The sequence below is a fragment of the Calliopsis andreniformis genome, chromosome 2 (genome assembly GCF_051401765.1).
Source record: "Calliopsis andreniformis isolate RMS-2024a chromosome 2, iyCalAndr_principal, whole genome shotgun sequence".
NCBI lineage: Eukaryota > Metazoa > Arthropoda > Insecta > Hymenoptera > Andrenidae > Calliopsis > Calliopsis andreniformis.
In genome coordinates this window covers 6,263,809-6,282,707 of record NC_135063.1, presented here as the reverse complement: position 1 = coordinate 6,282,707, position 18,899 = coordinate 6,263,809, and the positions used below count along the sequence as shown (strand labels likewise).

General features: G+C 43.4%; 1 protein-coding gene across 1 annotated transcript in view; it reads left to right on the top strand.

Moving 5' to 3' along the window:
* The first annotated feature begins 1,266 nt into the window (after nt 1-1,266).
* The window catches only part of Ftz-f1 (ftz transcription factor 1), an 82,037-nt gene continuing 64,404 nt past the window's right edge, over nt 1,267-18,899 (top strand). Inside the window, exon 1 of the mRNA XM_076392882.1 lies at nt 1,267-1,558. Within this exon, the coding sequence (XP_076248997.1) occupies nt 1,267-1,558 (292 nt within the window). The remainder of the gene's footprint in view (nt 1,559-18,899) is intronic.

Genomic DNA, 18,899 nt, shown 5'->3' with positions numbered 1-18,899 from the left:
CTTAGTATCACAAACGTAAGAACGTATCCGAACGCTCTCTTCCTCGATGAGTGGCATTTACGAGATCCATATAGCTCGTATTTTCCCTTTCGTTGCTCCACTGTCGTGCCTGCGAATCGCAGAAAGGGGTGCAAATTAAACTGCTACAAAGGAAAACGAACCACACTGTGCAAACCATAATAATTTTTATTAAAAATTTACGATCTTTAACACAACAACACACGTAACAGCCCAACATTTGCATCAAACGTTACGATCACGAACATTGCCACTCAACCAAGAAGTCAGCAACAATTTAATCCCAAGAAACCTCTACAAACCCACCACCTCAAGGACGAACACTGCTTCTCAATCTCACAAATCCCGTATCGTAATAAAACAGACTCACAGGATCCGACGAACAAATCATACTGTTTAAACGATTCTCTCCCTTTGTCAATAACATCGAAGAGTTCCACGCTGCGCTGAAATTGACCAGAGAGACCCCGCCGAAATCATCGTCGATAGATGCGGCGCAGCGATGGCAGGGGCTGAGGGGCGAGCACCGAAAACATTGTTTTCGGCACGTGTCACCGCGAGACCACAAAGACGACAGGCACCGACGCAGCGTGTACGGTCCTGGGACTCGTGCTGTCAGAGCGCAACGGTGCGCCGGACGCTCGCTTGACTAAGGGAGTGCCCGTCTCGATGCAAAGTGTAAGTGAAGTGGCCTACAGACCTACATTTGTCTAACGTTCGATTTTTTTCGAGCCGGCGGACAGGAGGTTAATAATCCGCGGCGGGCCTCATTTTTCCGCGGCCGTGTGTGATGTCGCTGTTGTGTGATATACCGATGTTCGGTTGAAAGGGACGGTGTAGTTTCGGTACGCTCAGACGGCGCTGGCCGGCGCGCGGGGAGCGTGTATAGTAGTAAAAAGAGAGGAGGACAGCGAGAGCGTGCGCGCACACGGAGGAGGAAGAGAGACAAGGTGGGAGCGTGAGGAAGAGAGAGAGAGTGAGGCGGAACGGGGAAGGAAGGAGCGCGAGAGAGAAGGTGGCACAGCGAGAAAGAGAGAGAGAAGGAACAAGACCGAGCGAGCGCGATTCCCCTCCCTCCCGTGGATAGAGAGACAGAGAAAGGTAGCGAGACGGACAGACAGATAGATAGACGGGGGTGAGAAAGAGAGCGAGGGCGCGTAAGAGAGTGTGTAGGTGTTCCGTGAGAGAAGTGCGTGCGCTCGGGGACGACGTGCAGGAGGAGGGACCCCCGTCTGTCTGTCTGCTGGAATGCACGAGGGCCGAATGGCTACGGGGACAGGGGACGGTGGGGGCCACACGGCCCTCGAGAACACCACCGCAACGGCCCTTACGGAATCGTCGTCGTCCTCCTCCTCCGCGGTGCCGACGATCCTGACCGAAAACACCGCAGCCGCGGCTAATCTGGCCCTGACGGGACCCCAACAGCAGAGCCTCCATCAGGTACAGCAGCAACAGGCGCAGCAGCCGCAACAGCAACAACAACAGCAATCTCGACCGCGGATCAACTTGGTCAGCGATCTGCAAGCGAGCGATGCCTCAGGTAACCTCAACCGCTGATTCCTGTGCTCTCTCTCGCGAGCTCTTTGTTGCCGCCGTAGCGCACCGCTTGCCAAACTTCCTTCTTCTTTCTGCTTTTCTCTCCCCCCCCTCCTTCAACACTTCACTCTCACTCTTCGCCGTTTCTTTCTCTTTCTCGCTTTCGCTTTCGACTATCCCCCCTCCCCTCCTCCTCTCGCGCTGTCCCTCGTCCTTTCTTCTCCTTCTCGCGCTGATCTTCTGTGTATCTCTCTTCTCTGTTATTCTTTCGGTCTCTTTCCATCGACAGCTTATTTGCTCTGCGCATTCGCCTGCTCCGCTCGGACCACTTCCGAAGTTACAGGTACACGCGGGTCTTATTCTTCCTCATCGTAACACGCGTGAACATTATGCCCTGCGGCGATTATAGTCGCTCGTAGTTTCCGTGATAAGTTCTCGATGCTTCCCCTTCTAAGGTCTTTACCCCCACCCTTTCTTAATAGATTTTTATTAATGGCAGGAGTATTGGAAATGACAGCGACATCGAATATGCGTTTTTATTGAGAATCGTGTTTCATGAAATATGCAAGTAAGAATACTAGCACTGATTGCGAGTTAATTGCAAGTAGTGCGCATCGATGATCTTCGTGTCTCCTAAAGGCTTGGAATATGTCGTGTATAGATGGGAAACTATTTGCGAGGGAATGAATTTTACGTATGTATATATGCGTGTTATGAGTAGAGGAATATACCTCATGCAGATTTCAGGAGTGTTTCAGAAAATTAGACTAGATTAATGTCTCTGAGGGATCGAGCGTCGTTCCAAATTCCGACCCAACCTTCGAAGCTCGCGTCAACGTCACCCACGCAAACCACGCGGTCTCTTGGCCCGCCTATCGCAGTCACGCGACAGAAAAATAGGAGAACGATCGTAGAAGCATCGAGATCGCATCTTTTGCTCTCGATACGATACTAAGCCCGTCCAGCGCGCTGGCAAGGAATCGAGGGTGCGCAGGTTATGCGATTCCGCGAACGTCAGCCGTGGCGCGCGGTTAGACGTGCAGTACGCGCAACAGGCGTTTCGGCGCGAAATTCCAACGCGAACGATGCAAACGAGCTCGCTCCCGGCCGTCCCGCCGCCTCCGATTTAGCACAGACAGCCTTCGGAGCGTTTCTTTATGAACGTTGCACCGACCCTTCGCGGACGAAATAGCGGTTCGATGAAACGAGACTCCGCTTGCCTTTATTTACGTCGACGACGCGCAGCGATGCCCCCGCTCTTCGTGTTTCCCCTCTGTCTCTCCCCCCCTCTTCCGTTTCCGTTTCGTTTTCTCGACTGCATGGACGAAAGATCGCGGGACGAGTTCCTTTTTGAAACAATGCAGCACGGTAGAACGTTTATTAATCGAAACGTCGATTATTCGAACACGGAGTGAGTCACGAATTTAAACTATGTTACGATGTTTTCATTTTGGAACACGTATTCTTTGCGCTTCAAATACCAGAGTTTAGTGTTCTCGCCTGATTTCAATTTGTAAACGTCGTATTTATATCTCGGTGCATCTCGTTTTAGTATATTATACGACGGTGTATTCGGCGATGCGATCTAAATTGAAACGAATAGCGAATTGACTAGTTTGAATGCAATAGATATTGTGTAAATATTTATTTTAGGGGAATCCGAAATTTGACAGTATCTAATAACGGTTGGTTTGTGTTGTCTGTCTTATTCTGTAGGCTTTCATGTAGTAAACATCGATTTCAGTCATTTTATGATATGTTAGCAAAGTTGGTTGTTCCAGATCCATTATCCAAGAATCATTTACCCGAAAGGATTTGTCTTGTTATTAGTTTAGATAATCAACCTTTCATTTCTTTTTGATATTGGAATTAACTTAAAGTCATAGATATAATAATTCATATCGAACTTGATCTCATCCTTACAGATAACTCGGTTTTTTTTCTCCCTACCCTTTGTCTTTCTTCTCTGTATCTCTGTCACTACAGAACACGAATCCGTGTCAAAATGCTCTAAAAAGAATTTAAATCTAATTACTCGGTAAACAAGTCTCTCCATCTCGAGAGCGGTCAGACCTGGCTCAATATGAATAAGAGCTTACGTGTAGTCCTCTCATTGTGGTACACACGTTAGGAGGGAATGTTTCCAAGGCGTGTGAGCACCCTGTTCGATTTCCTTATCCGTGACGCGGTTATCGATTTGGGGGAAAGGTAGGTCAAAAAGCAGCCCCTACGAACTGCAATTTCGGTCCCGGCCACGAAACGTGTCAAGTATGAATATTCATTGCTCTCGCCGGCATTAATGTGGTAATTAGCTTCGCTGTTACGCGGGCTCGTTACAAGGTAGCAATACTCAAGGGCAGCTTGTTTTCAGTTGTCCTCGGTTCCGCGATTGGGCGATGTTACATTTATTACTTTACTCTCTTCGTTCTAATTCCGTACCTCAGAGCCAGAGTAAATCCATTCTTTTTAAAATTAAATTTTTTAGAGGAACTTACTGCTGTCTCTACCTTTTGTTAGAATAATAGGAATTTAGTTATGTTACGTTGTAAGCGAAGGAAATTTAGTAGTACAAACTATTTCGAATACTATGTTAAAAAATGGGTAATCGCATTTGCTTTTCGGATCTCCTGAAAAGTAACAAAAAAGTACTTGTGCCAGGTTGGCTTTGAGGTACAGAATTGAGGTTCTTGTTTCAAGAGCTACGGGTACTCCAGTAGTGTATCTATTTTTTGAAAGTTCGTCACAATGCACTTATCTTATGATTGCATGTTGATTATTGCAAAAGAGGTCCTTTTAAAGCCAATTTGGAGTCGCTGTGTTTGAATGTTATAATTTTCTTTCTGTTCTATGGAAATGTAAATTTAAGTTGTACGTAAACTCATATAGATTATATTAAAAAATATTTAAATAATTTTGTATTCGAAATTTTCCATTTTGTCTTATAGTATATGTGCAACAGACATTTTATTGTTTAATTTCTGACTTTTTTGGAAGCTCTATAAATTTAGTTTACATACTTCCATAGAATTGAAACGAAAATATAAAATTTTATTTTAAAAAAACTATAGAGTGACCTTGAGCTGACCTTGAAAAATTTCGAATTTTCTATCGATATTATTATAATCATCTAAACGATAGACCCAGAATCGTTATTTCTCATCCAACTTAAACTACAAATTGTTTAATATCTTCCTATACATTCATCCGAAATTCTACTCAATCGATCTTCACCCCAAATCCTCCCTAAATCACGCTTCAGTATTTTTATTTCACTCAACCCTGTTAGAAAGTGAAGTCTTATTATCAAACAGACTCCCGATCTCCTTCCTCTTCCGATTTTCAAGAATGACACAATCAGCTGTAACTCGACTCACGATACGCGACGTCGTTGCAAAATTAGCGGTGCACCAGATAACATAGGAAATGACACGAATATTATCAACCGGAAGTATCGTTCCAACTCGCTTGCGGAGATTTGATAGCGCCCGTTACATTAACGTGTTTTTTTTTTTTTTTCGCGCGCCCGCTCGTCGCAACGAGTTTCACGGCTGCAGCCTTCTTATCGGGCCCAACCCTCTGCCGCGGAACAGGTTGACGACGATTAAAAATGGGTCTATGTTATGGAGACGCGTCTCGCGCGTCGAGCCTCTGTTACATCATCGGTTCTCGCGATTTCAGCCGCGGTGAAAGCATATCCCCCAGCGAGGTGCGCGCGATGCAACTCTAGAAATGCGCGTGTACGACTTTAAAGGTCGGAAAGCCGCGTTCGCGTTGCCCGCGCGTCGTGTCCTCCTTCCACGATCGCGTTCCGCGCTCCTCGCCACTTTTACTTTCATCCGGACGAGAGCGCGGGACGCCTCGCGAGCTGGGCCCACCGCGAGGTGGCGGAATTTCTCCCTGTGCAAATAGAAGGTTCCCTGCTTCTTCGTTGACTTGGGAGAAACTTCTTTAGAATTGGGTGAACGAGATGGAACAATCTTGCGTTACTTAAGAAAGGGGTACGCCGCTGTAGAGGCTTGAGAAAGTAGGTAAATTTTGGTAGGTGTTATCTTATGGTAATTATTGAGTAAAATTTAGGGGGAAAAATTGTCGTTTCTTTTTTGAATTGGTAAGCTTCTCTTTGTACCGAGGCTGGACAAGTGGCAGGGTGCAACTTAAAGATTAATCCGCAGTTGGTGTTGTGTTAGTGAGAATTTTGTTGGTTTTGACTAAAGACTGATTACAGATCGAACAATCCTTTTTCTATCTCAGGGATAAGAAGACAGTTGATATATAAAATTCCGCTAAGGCTGTAATCGGTTTTAGTTAAACCGACGAAATTGTCGATCATACGTGTCTAGGCTTATTGCATTAAGTATCGCATTAAGTATTGCATTAAGTAGACATAAGATAGAATCATTGCGACTCTGTTATAAAGAATTATGTTTAACAGGATTAGATATTCTGAAAAAAGTCCATTATCTATGTCGTTTTGTAATTAATTTTAATAAACGCGGGGTTGATAAAATTAATAGATAGATGAAAGATGATTTCTATTCCTTTCGTCAGATAAAGATTAGTCTCCTATTCAAACCAAAATATTAGTACCTACCAGTAATAACTTTGTATCATTCTCCGCCATAAACATGCCATATACCACTTGAAACACTTGGCCTTCCACTCCTGTGTATATTGGGCCCAACAAGACCGATCCTTTCGATTCCCGCTGATGATACGACTTGCTCTTTCTCCCTTCCCGCGCGCAAGAACGGTCGTTAAATTTAGCGTCACGAGGCGCAAGCTGTCGAAATAATTTCCCTCAGTTTATAATGCTCGTATTTCACCCAAGGAACGAGTCGGGCCGGAAAAAATATTGCGAGATCGCCTGCGTCGGGCGCAATTTTCCCTCCGCAGTAAAAGTAAAATATTAGTCCCGTAAAAGCTGTCTGGAAGACTTTTACTTGGGCTGCAGCAGTGCCCTAGGATTCTGCAAAAGGGAGCCGGCTTTCCACGCTCCTGTAAGCGTGCCGGCGCGTGCCGAGGCTCCTCGTTGCGATTCTCCAACGATCGGATAGGCTTGGGATCCTCCCTGGGATACGCACACCCTTCTCGACAATGGGGGTACGTCAACATCTACCTGCTGCGCCGGGAAATGCACTTGTTGCGCGCGACAAGTAGACCCACGGGTCGGGTCCACAGTTTGCGTACAGTAAATCACGATTATCCGCTCGGCTAGGGGCACAAAACAGCCCCGTCAGGCGAGAGGAAAACACAGGTGCAGCGTGAGAAAATTTTGGACGGATCGGTGCAGCTGGTTGCTGCAAGGTAGGGGTGGAGAATAGCTCCTCTCTGTAGTTAGAAGGGAAATATGAGTTATGTTTTTGGAAAGTTTGAATTCATTTCTTGCTTCAGATTTAGGTAGTAGGTAGAATTGGAGGGTATAAAAATGAATGAAGTAAAAATTTGTTGGGTTACCGAAATAGCTAACAAAATATGTCAAAATTTATTTTTTACGATTGCGCTCATTGTAATGGCATTTATATTCCTTTTATACCTATTAATATTGGCTTTGATACGCTTAGTTTTATGTTAAGGAACGCCATTTGCTGTCTTTTTCATGAACAGCTGTTAGTAATAATTGTGTTTTTAATTGTAGTACAGTGAATTAGAGGACTGTGTTTTTCGAGAAAGGGTATAACGTGATACTTAGATACTAATGCAAAATTGTAAATTTGTAACTACTCTTAACCTTTTTCTAATTTTAAAATTGCGTTATGTACTTGATTCCATTTCATATAGTGTAGAGAATGGTTCAGAGAGTGTCGTTTGCATTGTGCTCATATGATTGGACTTTCATTAGCCCACTTGTCACGAATTGTTTTGGCGTGGTATTTCAAACAGAAATATGCTTACATGAGCATATAATGTTCTTTAAATACACACGCTCTATTTTTAATATCACTAGACTCAACTTTTCCCTTTCAGTTTTTATTCCATTCTCATTCACTGCATTAAATTCCGTGCAATTTTCTACACTTGTTTCCTAGAATTAAACATTGCACAAAAGTCTTTAACTAATTAATCTACTAATGGCCACATAAATTCCACTTGCAACCCAAAGATCTCAAATAGCTAATCCTTTTCCTTACTTCTCTTAATTTTCATCCCCCCCTCCAAAGCGCACTAAACCATCCTAATTACAGTAACTACCCAATAACTTCTCTGTAAAATACGATATTCTCGAAACGAGTTCCAGGAAAGGCTCGCTTTCCTTTTCCTCCATTACCGAGTTCAGAAGCAAATGTCGTACAACAATGGACACGCGACCCTTCCTCTCCCCTTGCCCTTGCCACTCTCTATTCTAAAGAAATTTCTACGGTGTCTTTTCACTTTTAGTCTGACGGCTCATTTCACCGTGACGTTTCTGTCAAATTGTAGTCGGCTTGTTTATTGGCCATCCAAGCGTCGAGGGGTAGCGTCGCGCGCGCGACACGTCTCTCGCCTCCCTTTCTCGCATTGTCGTCAATTGTGCAACTGTTGACACTGTTGTCCCAACTCTCACCAGGAGCGAGGCATCCGCTCTTTCCTAGGGGAATTTATGGCTTGTCGCCTTCTACCTGTTGCAAATGCCGACGCGAAAAGGCGGATAATTACTCCTCAACTACCTGCGAAAATCTTGTCACTGTGCTGTTGCGTATGCCATGGCGTGGCGCTAAATTGCTGTTTAGCAGTCTGCTCTACCCTTTCCCTGATTATATTCGGATTTATGACAATTAATGGTGAGTCTGTTGCGCGTCGATGATTGAAGGAGAAAAAGAGTGAGTCAGTATAACAGAAGCTTAGGCGTGTTCTAGTTTGACTGAAAAGGGGACATGTCTTTGGCAGTAGTTTAATCTACTATAGTTTGCCGATGAGGGAAGACGAGTTAGGTCGTCAGATGAAAAATCAATATTGGATAAAATAAATTGATTCAGTGTGGAAACTCGGGTTATCAGGGATTTGAAGAAATATTGTTTGATTAAATATTGTTAGATATTAATGCTTCTATAAGTATTAAAATAACTAAATTAATCATTATCAAATATTTATTCAGTTTTAAAGAAGGGTAGGATTTATAAGTAGAAAACGACTTGGTTAAGAGTTAGATTTTGATTTTCCAAAACAAAATTATTAGGTCCTCTAATCCGAGGTTTCTCCAAAGCGTAGAGTCCTCATTTCTAAAGTTTGCAGTTACCATTTTTTACTTAAATGTGGCTATGAAAGAAAACGAGCTAATTCGCTAGGTGAAATGTTCTCCAGTACTGTGATGACTTTAGCCGAGGTCTTGCACACCTGTTCGGTGCTCTGAAAAGCAAAGTTTACATTAGTTAGCGGTTTCGTACGTAATTAAATGACGCTGCTTTGTTTGAGGATTTCGTTGCGGTCTAATGTCAGCTGTCCTCGATTTAAAGAGGTATTATCCTTCTCTTTGCATGGGGTATTAATATTGAAGGCGATTAGTGTTTACGTAATGGATTTAACTAATACCAATCTGCGATAGGATAGTTTCTGAAGTTTTAGTAAGCTAATTATGATTCTCGATGAAATAGGATTTTGAAATATTGAGAAAGAAATTAGGAGAATAATAGGATTGCTGTTGGTCAATGAGAAGATGCAATCAACTACGAAAGTTTAAATTTGCTTCATTTGAACTATAATTGAATTTAAGTAGGTGTGAACTATTTTAATTTCTCTTCAAAGTGCAATTATCCTTGAAAGTGTTAATCTCAGATTAGAGAAAGCTTCGTCATACAGCACGATTTAATAGTAATTAGCAATTCGAAACTTCCGATTGACAATGTACAAAATATACATAACTTGACATACAAAAGAGTAAGAAACCAATTAACTTTGCAATTAAATTTATTCCTCAATATGCACATCATCATACGTGATACTTGAAAAGAAGTACAATGATAGTCGTTCGTCGCGGGATTATCACCAATTTAGTGGATTGTCATCTTTTTCGTACGTCTGCCAAATCCGCAGCGTGTCCTGGCGTTGTCTGTCTTCGTGTGTTCGTGGCTGTATGTGCACTCCCACGCCACGTTAAGACGATGGGTCGTTTCTCTTCCACGGCGGTCGCTATTGAATCGCTTGACCCACTTTGATAAACTCGCATTGGAATAACTCAATAACACCAAGCCGAGCCAACAACAATAATTATTATTCAACGTTCCCAGCAGGCTGCGGCACCGGTGTAGATATAGTCACGTCGACCAATTTAGCGATACGAGCGTTCATCCCCTTGCTCTTCTGCACCCTTCACTCCTTTGCATATCGCGATGCTACGATACCGTGGGAACAATTTTTGGGAAAAATTTCGGGTATTCCCTTTACTTTTCTTTTTATTTCTTATGAAGAAATTAACGTAAAAACGGTTTAAAATTGTTCCCCATTTCATACAGTAAATTGTATGTATAAGTGTATTAGATTATTGGAGAGTCATATTGAAGAAAATTCTAACGCGCAAATTTATTGCCGTGTTTTCTTATGAGCTACTAGAATACATATCTGAAAAATAGGTTAAACACTCTGATTCGTATTTATAGATATCTGCTGGTAAAAGTATGCCATTGGGAATATTCACTCTCGCATTCCCGGAGGGTTACTAATCGTTATTATTTCGTCATTACGGATTTATCGGGAACGCGTGTAATTACATGCAACGCGCGGTTACATAATTGTATTGTATTTGCAAATGCAAACGAAACGCGTTTAAATGCGTTCGAATGGCGTTTCGCGTGCCGCGCCACTTCGAAAAGTAGACCATATATGTATCTCTCGTATGGCCAAATTGCTTCTCCTAACTTGTGGCGCCCTCCCAATGGTATCGCATCTAAAAGCTTGTCCAAAGGATCGCATATAAGAATTGCTATCCGTTCTATCTAGCGCATGCGCGTGGCTCATCGCGAGCCCATAAGGGTGTTAAAATGTTTAGCAACATGGAAAACGTTCAATTTGTCCAGCCATGCGCCTTGAGCACCCAGTAATCGTTTCGAAACTTATAAATTGAGGTCTGCTAATTTTTCACCATCGGTAATGCCCGATGCATGTTTCTAAATTTACTTCACGAAAGCGTTCTGCATTTCGTTGATGGACTCGAACGTGGTAATTTGCGCGATACGATATCTTTTCGTTCATTAGCGGCGCGACTGTTCCGCGGGCTCGCAATGCGATTGTTTTTCTAACCCCGTCACTCGACGAGGAACGTTCGATCAACCGAATATAGTCGACGGACATTCTTCGGAGCTTTTACGAGCAACCCCTCAAGGGCGCGACCTAATTCCTTAGGAAAATTAATTCGCTCGGCGCACGGCGCTTTAGCGTCAGCTTAATTTTCAAACGTAATTAAGGGTCATCGATTGTCGAGTGGAGGTGGCGCGCTCGCACCTTTTATAATTCCCGCGATCGCCGCGCCACGGCGTTGGTCTCGTTTTGATCAGCCGCTAAATTTAGCGTTCGAGTAACATGCTGGAACTTCCGTGTGAAAAATTCTTCTCCGTGATCTAAATAACCGCGAGAAACATTCCTCTTCCATCCTACGATCCATCGACGCAAGAAGAATCGCGATTTTATCGCAGCCTGATAAGTAACACCGTCCCACTCGTCTGGAACTCGAACCACCGAAATCGAAAGTCTTTATCATAGTTCGTAAGAACGCCTAGGTGTCCGTGTTTCCATCGATCTCCGCGCCACGGCGCTGATCGCGTCTATCACCGAAATTGCCTCTCTCTTTTATACCGCGCATAATTCCGCTCCCTCTCTCCGCCGTTTCCAGCCAATTCGACAAACCGTCCCGTCCCGTTCCGTTCGTTGGTCTGCTCGCTCGCTCGCACGTTTCTCGTGCCAGTTATGATGAATTCGATTGGGTAATACCGGCGCGCCGCGGCGAGGCACGAGAAGTGACGCCACGGGACACGGTCTGTGGTTTTTAATACGCGTCCTACTTTCTGCTATCTTTCCCGACGTTCGTGCGCGCGCGCTCGCTCCGAGCCAGAGAGAGACGGCGAGCGAACGAGCGAGCGTGATCGCGCGTGCATCATCCCTCCCCTATCCCGCATACGTCCATCCTGTCACTCTCCCTATCACTCTCGCTCGGTTTCTGGCTAAAACGTCGCGGCGCTGGCGCGCTACACACGTTTGCACCGAAGAAGCGTGACGCGATTGTCGCGTGTCGAGCCATCCCTCTCCTCCCCTTCTAGTGTCTCGTTCTACAGAAGGTTGACGATTCTACGGGCCTATCTCGTCTCCGATCGTTCTATAATGTTCTCAGATCTGCACGCGTCGCGACGCGAGTCTACGCGCTCAGTTCGTCGATACGTTTCGGGGCGATACGGCGAGCGACGCGACCTGGCGGGAAAAGAGACGAACGTATCGAGGCCACGGGGAGAAAGAGGGAGACGGAGAGCGAGAGCGCGAGATAACGCGACGCGGCACGACGAGTTGCACAGGCTAGAAGGACTGAAATTGAAAGTGGTCGTCCCACTGGCCCACTGACCTGATTACCCACTGACAATGACACGAATCCTTGCCTCCCACCAGGCTGCACCCTCCCCCACCGTCCCTCCCTCCCGTACACCCTTCCGCCCTCCCCTCCTCTGGTACCTCCGCTCCCCCGCGCGCCTCCTGCCCCCCTCGACCGTCGCGTACGTGGACGCAGCGCCTTCTCGCACCTCTCCCGCGGCTGGCGCAAGCGTCGTCCCGCTGTTCGCAGCGATTCAGAGGATGCGCTGCTTTTTATCTTCCCGGGGGATGCGAGGCGAGATAATGGTTTAAATATGAGCCTTCAGGGGTGAACGATAAGGGAAGCGTCGGGATTTAGTGAGATGAAATCCTGGGGCTCTGTGTGGGTTACTCTGAACGGCGAAGCAGGAATACCTTCGTTGCATTTGAATTTATGAGAGGAAGTTGGCCAGTTAGAGCGGGAAATATGATAATGGGATCAGTCTGAAGGCTAATGTTTTCTGGGGTTTCAAAGTCGTCGATGTTTTGGAGCCATTGGCTTCTTTCGTAGTCGGGGTGGAGATGAGCTCAGCGACTGTATTTACAGTATTGTTTATTTACGTACGCTTTGGCAACCGTCTGGGAAAGTGAATTAAATGCACGTGTAAAAAGCGGCGGAGCTGCTGCCGACGCGGCGTTGTGTTGTGTGATCTCTCGTGTCGAGTAGTTTGTACGTTTATATAAATAGTATGGAAATATTTGTGTCTGGTTTGTTTGATATTTGTATTAATTATACGACTTTGCGTTAGATGAAGTAGAAACCTTGTGAGCTCTAAACAATTATCTCGGTGGAGATAATCTTTTTTACAATAGTATCAATTTTTTATTTCATATCATACTTTATCCTTTAAACTGAACAACTTTGTCTTAGTTACTTCTTCGTTCAAGTATCATTTTTATATATTTCTTTTTAGAAAATAATCATATTTAGAAGCAATTACAATTGAACCTTGATTAACCAGTTCTTAAGTATTAGCAGTCTCCTTTATTCAAGGTTACAGCTATTCGATGTAATGACAATAAGAGTACAATAGAAAATAATAGAGTTAGTTATTAGAAGAATATTTCAGGTTTGAGTCTTGTTTTAAACCTCTCGACTTTCGTTTGCCATTTTATTGTTTATAAAAAAACATATTTTGTACATTCATCATTCTTTAGTAGCTACATTAGTTTTTGAGATATTTATGAAAATGTATTTTCCACTCCAACTTTGGGGGTGATTTTCACCCTTTAAACATGAATATCAAAATCTAAAAAAATATTTTTCAATGCTTGCAATGTTTCATCAAAATCGGCGAAAATGACACTAAAGTGATGTTCTTTGTTAGTATGCTAAAGGTTAATCGATGTCTTACTTTAGTTTAAAAATATATAACACATTAGTCACACTCCAAATATCTCAGCAAAAATCAAACACCATGTATGAATTCAGTTGAACGTGACTCGATAGATCTGCGAAGGAGCAGAAGGCAGGGGGGCAGTTAGAAACCCATAAAAACGTTCCACAGGTTTTTGTCACCTGTGGATTTCTCAGGCCCGCCATTTCGGTGTTACATAATCCTCCTCTCTGTACATTTACAAAAGAAACGAGCGACACATATTACCGAAGGAGCGCAATACATCCGTCCCCGCGCGTTCGAATAACTTTCTAATGATTTATGCAAGCGAATCGGCTGGGTACGTGAAGCGACTGTCTAACGGCCAGCGGGAGAGCCAGTTTCCGCACAACCGTCATAAAATGGAACACATTTAAATGCGGCGTAACCTCGTTGAGCCGTGGCGTCAGCTGATTCTCGAAGTCACTATCACTTGGTCATGGTCCACGATCTAAACCGTGCGCTACATCCTCCTCCTCCTCCGCCAACGCGGGGGAACTTTCTTTCCCCTCGACTGACTCACTGCTGGTCGAACTTTCCTTTCGTTTCGACGAATTGAGAAAAAGCCTTTATTACCTGAACGAGTCTCGTTTTTAAGGAGGACGAATTAAGGCGTGCTCCTTTAGGGCTAATTTTCTTGGTATGCTCTTCGGTGAACGTGGCTCGCAACACGTGAGCTAAGGAATCGAAGTTACAGACTGGGTTTAACATTTTTATCGCTCGGGATTCATTGGAACTCGTTACACGTTGCTCTCCCCATCTCTCGCAATACATATGACTTTACAAAAAAATTGATGGAGTTTAGCAATACCTACGTGAGTCATCTTGATCCAATTATTGAGTAGGTATACATGGAGCCAGGTGAATTTTTTGTGTAAAGTAGCATTTGAATCGTGGATAGCAATCTTTCTTAAATTTTGCAATTTGAATAATAGAATTAAATTCAAACATAACTTGTGAATAGATTCAATAGTTTGTTGCAAGATCTTTCACCCTAGCTGTCGAAATGATTTATTCGATGGCATCGTATCTCAAACGGTGTATCTTATACTATTCATATCTTTCCTGGCGAATAGATGGTCGTGCCTTTAACGTCTGTTTCAACCGACGTTTTTATCCGCGATCAGTAAAAAAGATATCGAGCGTAACGAGTTGGTTAACAATACACATAACCACACTAGCCCCTCGGTACAATACAGCATTGCACAATGCATTTCATTGAGTGCCGCATGAAACAGGTACGGAAAAGAAAAGCTCAGAGAAAAACGTATGAGCGTACAGAGGAGAATATCGAGATAGCTCATTAACGCTCGCGCTATGCCAAGTTTAATTAAGAGATTACGCCAGGGCGACAGTCGTGACTCCGAAACCAACCAAAATAATCTAACAGAATTGAGCACGTTTGTAATTCAAAGTGCGTGCTGGTAGATGATACCCAAACCTTTCCCAACATTACATAATCGTCTTACAAAAAAATTACTGTTCAGCCCATTATTCTGGTGTAACCCCTTAGCACTTTACCAACCACTTCAATTACACCATTTCATATATATACCGAGCATTATCTAAAGCCTATCTGCGATCTTCAATTTGAAATAATACAAAATTACACGTTGCATTGTCACAACGTTTTCAACACTTCTCGTAATTGCTAATTGTACCGAGCGCATAACGCAACGCTGGTGCAGACGAGATGCACCGGTCCTTCGTCGAGGCGTCACGAAGTGGGCAGACCTAGCCCAGTTGGCAGCCTGTTGAAGCGAAATATAAAATAATATAGGAGCGATCGTCTGGTTTCGATCGAAGAAACGAGAAATAACACGGACGGAACACGGCACCGATCCCATACTTCTTTTCGATCGCGACCGAGGTATAAATAACTCACGTAGCCGAAGCACGTGTTAATTAAGGCCTGTTGGGAATGTACGGGGCCCAGATATGTCTCTCCGTCAGCCAGCCCGTTTCGTGACTCGGCCCAGGCTTCTCCACTCTCGCTTTCGGCGCGAAGGAGGCGCTTTCGGCAGGCTTTCGCAACCCTTTTTCCCAACCAGGCCTGCTCGAAACGTACACACGCGCTCTCACGTATCTTTTGCCTTAGCGCTACGTGTGTGGCTGGGCCGACTGGGCTGGCAGGCCAGGCTCGCTGGCTGGGTCTCTCTCCCGTTGCCGAGCGGCTCTCGCACCCGCCTACTTTCGCTAGTTTTGCGTAAGATATGTATACGTATTCGGTTAGCTAATGTGCCTCGCGACACGATATCTAAGGATCCCAGACGATCCTCTTTTTCTCTACTTTTGAGTCTCTCGACTTCCCTAAGCGGCCGACGACTAACCACCGCTCTCTGGGACCTCTCTTTCCAGCGGAGCGGTTGAGTAATTATTCCTCGGTTGCGAAACGATCAATTTCACTCGCATACCGATCGGTTCTTACTAATTCGATTAATTGAGATTAAGGTACTCAGTGGGGGTTAATCTTGACGCTGTTCGATTGTTTCAAACTTGGGTTAGTGTGATTCGGGTTTCCAACTTGTAGGTCGTTACTAAGGGGGTTGCACACGAAAAAAATGGTCATACAGATTTTGGGAGTCTTTTAAGTATATTTAAGCAGGGTGGAATTTTGTAGGATCTGTTATAGACCTTTGGAAAATTAATAAAGATAGCAATGGAGCTTCATGGGAACTTTAACAATTATTTCTCATTGCAGTTATTTTTATAGAAAATTTCATTGCGAAGATTTTCAATAGTAAATCTTTAATTGATGTGGTTCGGGTCACTGCATTTATACTAAATCAATTTTCACGTAAATGATAAATGAGAGAATGTAACACCGTAGCGAATACTTAAATAATAATGAAAGCTTGTTTAAAAATAAATTTTCATGCAAAGAAGGGTTTCACGTTACTGACCAATTATTAAAGGGGGTCACGACTCGAAAAGGGTTGGGAAACAGTCCTGTGAAGAGAAGGGTATTTGCAGATATTTCGAAATAAAAAAAAAAAACATAAAATACATCAATAATTTAGAATTAGGATACTTGTCCATATTTCTATGCTTGTATTTAATTTTGTGTTTTGGGATTAAAATCATTTATAAACAAATATCTTTTATATATAAACTTGAAAATAGTTTGTTTATTTGAGATTACTTATTAATTCGTAAGATTAGAAAAGAAGTATAACACTTCAAATAAAAATTCTTTTTTTGAAAATGATTTTAATTCGAAGGAGCAGAAATAGGTACGAGCATAGAAGTATGGACAAGTAATCTCCATACATCCACTCCATACAAAATACAGGAATCTCATTCAGTAACAAATTTAGCGATAAATATCAAGTTTGCAACGGTAAAATTCTGCAGTATGTAACATTGAAAATTTGTTGATACTAAATGCCTCGTAGAACGATAAAGTAGTTAAACAATCCTCTAATCGCTGAAACCAGTGTACTCTTCACATCCGTTTGCTCGATTTCAACAATTCGAGAATCTGGGTTCAGCATATTTGACAATGCGTGACATCCAGACGGTTACGTAAGCCCAGAAATTTATCGTAATATCCTCGGGCTTTCAAACAGCGAAACTATCAGAACTTTCTCGTCCCAGGGATCCCACGAGGAGAGTGCCGGGCAATTTCGTGGGCTAAAGCGAATTCGCGGCCGTCGAAAGTGAAACTGAACGCACTTTGATCCGCAATCTCAGCTCGTAAACTCCTCGGTCGCCTTCTAATTACAGTTCCTCGACATTTTTTTATTGCTCCTTTGTACTTTAATACTTGCTTCATCTTTGAGTATTTCTACCAGATCATATTTGTTCTATAGTTTCGAATTCACTGAAGCACAAAGAATTAAAAAATAGAACAAATATATAGCTTTTTCACAAATGAATAATTTACTGTGTCTTTAAGGTTTTGAAAGAAGACGACGCAAATTACATGTTTCCATTTTCTCATTATTACGTCCGATTACATTGTTGTTAAAGGAAAATATTCCATCTATTTTCCTTTTATTAAAAAATGTTATCTCTATGTTAGTTCTCACTCGAGGCTTTCAGAAGGTAAACTGATAATTTCCATTCTTTATACATTTTCCAATTTTATAAATTCAAAAAATTACCAATCCTAGTACCATCCATCTTCCCTATTTTTCATTTCAAGAAGTAGATCAGTTTTATTCTTAAACTTGTTCAAAGGCATAATTTGGAATTTTTTGAAAATGCACTTGCCTTAGAACTGCAGACATATGTATGCATATTCCGCTCTGAGAGGCTCACGATTCTAATTTCTATTTCACATAAGCATCGTTCTCGTTCCTTAAAAAATTCACTGCAACTTTGATCGTTGCAGTGGATGAAAGATGCAGCGTGGTGATTTTCGCGAGATCCGTGTATCGCGTGCAAATGGTCGTTTCCTCGAAGGTCTGAGGCGAATCCGACGCGAGTCGCGTCACGGTGCAGGCAGGCTGGCAATTAATGGTCTTCCCGTTTGAAAATCGAAGGACACCCACGGACGGCCTCGCGTCGGGACGCTTTCCGTGAGCGTTGCGTATAGCACGCTTAAAATACACCACGCACTATCACCCCATCCATTCCATTTCGATGGAGGTCACCCGGTAGCTTAAGTGGGTCTCGACCACTTGGTTAGTGTGTCATGGCATACTCGTTGCTGAATAAACTTAATCTCAATACCGACGTTAATAAGTCAGTCGCTGTAGACTCACGCGACTCTTTTTCCTTCTTTTTGCCTTCTGTTCCTCCCCTCCTCCCCTCTATTATTCGCGTTTCGCGACCTGCATTTCCAGCAAAACGGTTTTTCAACGCGTCCCGCGATTCGTTTATTATCGTGTTTCTCCCTCCCCCTGCGTGTGTCCCACGATGATACGCCCTATCATCGATCACCAAGCGAATTGGGTTAATATCGAGAAACCCCGCGCTGCAGAACGGTTGACAGGTAAATTGGGCAGAGATCGATCGAACTGTTTCGTAAAAATCTGTCGATTCGACTGTCGCGAAATTCTATCCGGCCCCGGGTGCGTTTATCGCTTATCCAGTCGATTTGATTGCGTGTCCACGATGACCCCGTTCTCTGCCATCGATTTCGTGACTTCGCGATTTTTTTAAACCTCGGAGACGACCATTGACTATGGAACATCGAGGATCTATATTTAAATGCGAGCTTAAGATAGAGCGTGCTCCGGTTCGATCGATATCGAGATCGAACGATTCACCGTTTCTATTATTTAGTTTTCGTAGTCGAGTTTGAGTCAAAGTGAGCGCTGGTTATTTCGTACTGTATTTGATGAGGATTTGCCATAGCTTTCACCTAAAATCACTTTTTTCGGTGAACGACGATATTTCGTGATCGAGGTATAGGTATAGGATTTAGAATTTTAATTAATTTATTTCTGGAAATTTACAGAGTATGTCAGAGTTACAAATTAATTAAGTAAGAGGTAG